Here is a 5,686-nt window from a genome sequence, read left to right as displayed (position 1 = left end):
TGTTGCCCACGTTGCCTTTTCGGGCTGGGCCCGGCCGGGCTCCGTGGCAAGCCCGGCCACCAGACGCTCGCCGACGAGTCCTCCTTCTGGGCCTGGCTCCAGAAGGGGACCCCGGGCTTCCTCCGGGCCGGGTATCCTCACTTCTTGTTGTTTCTTTCATGAGGTCTTTTGAACCAATCTTAGTCTGGCCCCTTGCCTGAGACCAATTTGCCATGGGAGACCCTACCAGGAACACAAGGTTCCAGACAACACAGCCCCCAGGTTCATCAGGGCACACAAACCTCTCTACCACGGTAAGGTGCTGGTTCTTCAGAGAGGAAAAAAAAAAAAACGGCACCGTATGCAATCATATTATTCACACACTCATGATTGATGCCTGGTGGACATGTAGCTAAATGTGTTGTACATGTGCACCAAATGTATTATTTTAATGATTTCTGGAACAATGCATTGAAGGAAGCGGTCCTATATTAGATGAAATTGTATTCTTTCTGCTTTGTTGAACCCAAATTGCGTGTTGTAGCATGTTAACACGGATGTGCACATGAGTTAACCACAGCTCTAAAAGGTATTGAATTATCAACAGTTGAAAGATATATATCTATAGAGTATACCCAATATAAATATACAGAATAAGTAAGAATACACTGTAATACACCAATCTACTAATACAAAATATGAACAAAGGCTACTATACCCTATTTATTTATATTTATCTGCTTGACATGGATAGAGGAGGGTGCATTTAAATACCTGGACAATGCTGACACCTAGTGGAGAAGTCTAACATCTAAATGCAGTTTTTGCAATTACTTATTTTGACAATATACTAGAATACAAGCTGTTCATTAATAATACAAATTATATGGTATAGCATTTTTTATTTCACAGGATGCAGCTCAAAGTGCTATGACACCTTAAAAGCATCAAATAAGATAGCATTTCATGTAAGTTAGAGGCTATAATGATACATGTTACACGCACTATATTCATACAATATACACACATAGTATTACATGGAATAGAGGGAGGTAAATAGAAAAGAGAATATATACAATAAAATAAGACAAAAGTTAATCACTGATAACCCAAACAGTCAAAGTAAGACAGAAATGAGACAAAATGATTAAACAGAAAATATTATAGAATAAAAATATGATTTAAAAATAAAAATATATGTAATTAAGAAAATGAAATTAGAAATTACACTTTTTGTTTGAAAATGGAAATTAAACAAATAAACAAAGAACAATAGAATGTTTGTACTGCTTATTGTAAGCTATAAGTACACTTTGGTATTCAGCCTCTGTTTCAATAAGTCATTGTACATCATGCAAATCCCGTCAGAGGTTCATAGGATGAGTGCATTGGTATTATGGGATGATACATCTTTTCATAATATGACGTACAGGACTCACAGTAATGAAGCTCAGCGCAAGTTCAACCAGGAAGACCGTCTTTACTCATTCTTTGACTATTTCCATGTTACTTCTCTCTCTCCTCTCAATAAGTGATCGGGGGCGTCACTCCCCAGCTTAACCAATCACTTCGCTCTATTCTCACAAGCCTATCATAGCGCTCTGCTAACCTTTTTAACTGCTGACAGCTGTCATTTCAGGTGACTCGACGCAACCCTCCACCACCCCTTTTCACCTGCTGTCCCTCTGAATCCAGTCTCAAGCTAAGCCCCTCCTCTTCAGACCGACCCCAACTATCCATTCATCACCACCAGGGTCAAGCTAAGCCCCTCCCCTTCAGACCGACCCCAACTATCCATTCACCACCACCAGGGTCAAGCTAAGCCCCTCCCCTTCAGACCGACCCCAACTATCCATTCACCACCACCAGGGTCAAGCTAAGCCCCTCCCCTTCAGACCGACCCCAACTATCCATTCACCACCACCAGGGTCTAGCTAAGCCCCTCCCCTTCAGACCCACCCCAACTATCCATTCACCCCCACCAGGGTCAAGCTAAGCCCCTCCCCTTCAGACTGACCCCAACTATCCATTCACCACCACCAGGGTCAAGCTAAGCCCCTCCCCTTCAGACCCACCCCAACTATCCATTCACCCCCACCAGGGTCAAGCTAAGCCCCTCCCCTTCAGACTGACCCCAACTATCCATTCACCACCACCAGGGTCAAGCTAAGCCCCTCCCCTTCAGACCGACCCCAACTATCCATTCACCACCACCAGGGTCAAGCTAAGCCCCTCCCCTTCAGACCCACCCCAACTATCCATTCACCACCACCAGGGTCAAGCTAAGCCCCTCCCCTTCAGACTGACCCCAACTATCCATTCACCACCACCAGGGTCAAGCTAAGCCCCTCCCCTTCAGACCGACCCCAACTATCCATTCACCACCACCAGGGTCAAGCTAAGCCCCTCCCCTTCAGACCGACCCCAACTATCCATTCACCACCACCAGGGTCAAGCTAAGCCCCTCCCCTCTAGACCGACCCAACTATCCATTCACCACCACCAGGGTCAAGCTAAGCCACTCCCCTTCAGACCGAACCCAACTATCCATTCACCACCACCAGGGTCAAGCTAAGCCCCTCCCCTTCAGACCGACCCCAACTATCCATTCACCACCACCAGGGTCAAGCTAAGCCCCTCCTCTTCAGACCGACTCCAACCATCCATTCACCACCACCAGGGTCAAGCTAAGCCCCTCCCCTTCAGACCGAACCCAACCATCCATTCACCACCACCAGGGTCAAGCTAAGCCCCTCCCCTTCAGACCGACCCTAACTATCCATTCACCACCACCAGGGTCAAGCTAAGCCCCTCCCCTTCAGACCGACCCTAACTATCCATTCACCACCAATAGAGTCAAGCTAAGCCCCTCCCCTTCAGACCGACCCCAACTATCCATTCACCACCACCAGGGTCAAGCTAAGCCCCTCCCCTTCAGACCCACCCCAACTATCCATTCACCCCCACCAGGGTCAAGCTAAGCCCCTCCCCTTCAGACCGACCCCAACTATCCATTCACCCCCACCAGGGTCAAGCTAAGCCCCTCCCCTTCAGACCGAACCCAACTATCCATTCACCACCACCAGTGTCAAGCTAAGCCCCTCCCCTTCAGACCGACCCCAACTATCCATTCACCACCACCAGGGTCAAGCTAAGCCCCTCCCCTTCAGACCGACCCCAACTATCCATTCACCACCACCAGGGTCAAGCTAAGCCCCTCCCCTTCAGACCGAACCCAACTATCCATTCACCACCACCAGGGTCAAGCTAAGCCCCTCCCCTTCAGACCGACCCCAACTATCCATTCACCACCACCAGGGTCAAGCTAAGCCCCTCCCCTTCAGACCGACCCCAACTATCCATTCACCACCACCAGAGTCTAGACCCCGGGGGGTTTCATCGGATCGGGTCTCCCCTCCCGAATGATACTCCCGCACAACGGGGCCTAATCGCCAAAACTCCATTCCATTCATTTGTGTATTCCTGGCAATAAATACGTGTTCTTTCATCAACACCGTCTCTCCAGATTGAAAAGCCACACGGTGCTGCAGGCGATAAAGATGGACATGTACTCTTTTAACAAGGAGACACCTCTCTCTCTGTCCTTCAAATTAAAATATCTTTATTGACATGAACATAATGACATTGTGAAAGCATTGTCCAAATTATGGAAATTACAACATGCATCTGTACATAAAGCTTTGGAGACTATGTGTTTTGAAGAAAAGCGGAATTAACATGTTTTTTATTCACGAGGAAAACAAACACATTTAAGTAAAAACGTCCCTTCAACCCTCATGCCATCTCCTCACATCTTACTGTGACGATACAGGCTAATTATAGATTATTATAGACCCATATAACGTGGAAGAATAAGAGAGGAGAGCTGGTGTACATAAAGCCCTTCAGTCTCTCTCTCTCTCTCTCTCTCTCTCTCTCTCTCTCTCTCTTTCTTTCGTTGGCTTTTTCTTTTTTAGTGCGAAGCAGGAGGGTAACCAACATCTTCATTCAGTCTCACTGGACTCGCTCAAAACAGATATATTATTATTACTTTAAAGAAAGACCACGAAAAGCTCTTTGGGATGGACTTTGAAATAATCTCAAATGCATCTTTTCCACCCTTCGGTTCGGCTGAGAATCTAACAGAAGGTAGGTTGTTTTGTTTCTCCTCTCTGACAATGCTTTGGCTTCAGTGAAGTACCTGCTTTTAGCTTGTGTTGATGTTCTGAGTGGCTTGTGAGTCACTTTGGTTTGAGCCAAAGGAAACGTAGGGAAGTGTTTTCAACAGTTCTGAATTGATAGTGCTTCGTCACAGATGAAAAAATACGTGTTGAATAATTTAATCAGATTTGTTGTTTGGATTGATTTATGATTTTGTTTCCTCAGAGTATGAGCAGTACATCAACGGGCTCATGCCAAGCATCTTCGGTGTCCTCTGGTTTCCTCGGGACCTTTGGAAACTCCATCGTCATCTACACCATTGTGAAGAAAACCAAGTTCTGCTCGCAGCAAACCGTGCCCGACATCCTGATCTTCAGCCTGTCCACCGCAGACCTCCTCTTTCTCCTCGGTATGCCGTTTCTCATCCACCAGCTCCTGGGTAACGGGTCGTGGTGCTTCGGGGGCACCATGTGCACCGTCATCACCGCTCTGGACTCTAACAGCCAGATGGTGAGCACCTACATCCTGACTGTGATGACTCTGGATCGCTACCTGGCCACGGTTCACCCCATTCGCTTCAAACATGTCCGAACGCCCTTCGTAGCCGGGGCGGCGGTGGCTCTGGTTTGGGTTTTTTCTCTTCTCTCCATCACTCCGGTCTGGATGTATACAGGACTCATGCGTCGGAAGGATGGCTCGGTTGGATGCGCCTTATTGCTGCCCAACCCGGCGACAGACACATACTGGTTCACCCTCTACCAGTTCTTCTTGGCCTTCGCTCTCCCATGGCTGATCATCTGTGGGGTTTTCTTCAAGATCCTCCAGAATATGTCCGCTACAGTCGCTCCCTTGCCCCAGCGCAGCCTGAGGGTTCGGACCAGGAAGGTGACCCGTATGGCGGTGGTAATCTGCCTGGCGTTCTTCCTCTGCTGGGCCCCGTATTACATCCTGCAGCTGGCCCACCTCGGAGTGCAGCGGCCCACTTTTGCTTTTCAGTACGCCTATAACATTGCCATCAGCATGGGCTATGCTAACAGCTGCATCAACCCGTTTATCTACATCGTGTTGAGTGAAACCTTCAAGAGGAAGTTCATCGTGGCCGTGCAGCCGTCCCACTGCAGGGTCTTCAGAGTGGCGCCTGCCGCTCTGGCTGATGGCAGCATGAGTCTGAGGTTGGCTCCTGACAGCTCTCAACCCTCTCAGTCAGCAAGGGAACTGCTTCAGAGCATGCTGCCTGTCACTGTGGCTGTGCACTGAAGTGGAGACTTGACCGGCAACAACAGCCAACCGCTATCTCCAAAGGTCAATCGCCAACAGCCTTTGCAAATGGCTTGACCCAATGACCAATGCTCAACCGCCAACCATAATCTTCAAAGGTCAATCGTCCACAGCTTTCGCCAATGGCTTGACCGAATCTGTCATGGTTTTGGATTTATGTCGCCATTTTCCGGTTTTATTTTCAAATTCTGTTCTCCCTTTGTCTGGTCTTCCTTCCTGTGTCTGATTATCTCTTTGTGTTTCTGCCTCCCCTGCCCAGCTGTGTCTT

The 5,686-nt window shown here is 48.2% G+C and overlaps 1 protein-coding gene across 1 annotated transcript; it reads left to right on the top strand.

The window, feature by feature from the left end:
- The first annotated feature begins 4,061 nt into the window (after positions 1–4,061).
- mchr1b (melanin-concentrating hormone receptor 1b) lies at positions 4,062–5,397 on the top strand. The gene is given in 3 exon segments (XM_034088387.2): positions 4,062–4,128; positions 4,366–4,418; positions 4,420–5,397. Coding segments are annotated over 3 exon segments (1,098 nt in total).
- Positions 5,398–5,686: the final 289 nt, after the last annotated feature.

This window comes from Pseudochaenichthys georgianus, chromosome 8 (genome assembly GCF_902827115.2).
Source record: "Pseudochaenichthys georgianus chromosome 8, fPseGeo1.2, whole genome shotgun sequence".
NCBI classification, from domain to species: Eukaryota; Metazoa; Chordata; class Actinopteri; order Perciformes; family Channichthyidae; genus Pseudochaenichthys; species Pseudochaenichthys georgianus.
The sequence above is the reverse complement of the archived record's forward strand: the minus strand, read 5'-3'. Positions and strand labels throughout refer to the sequence as shown.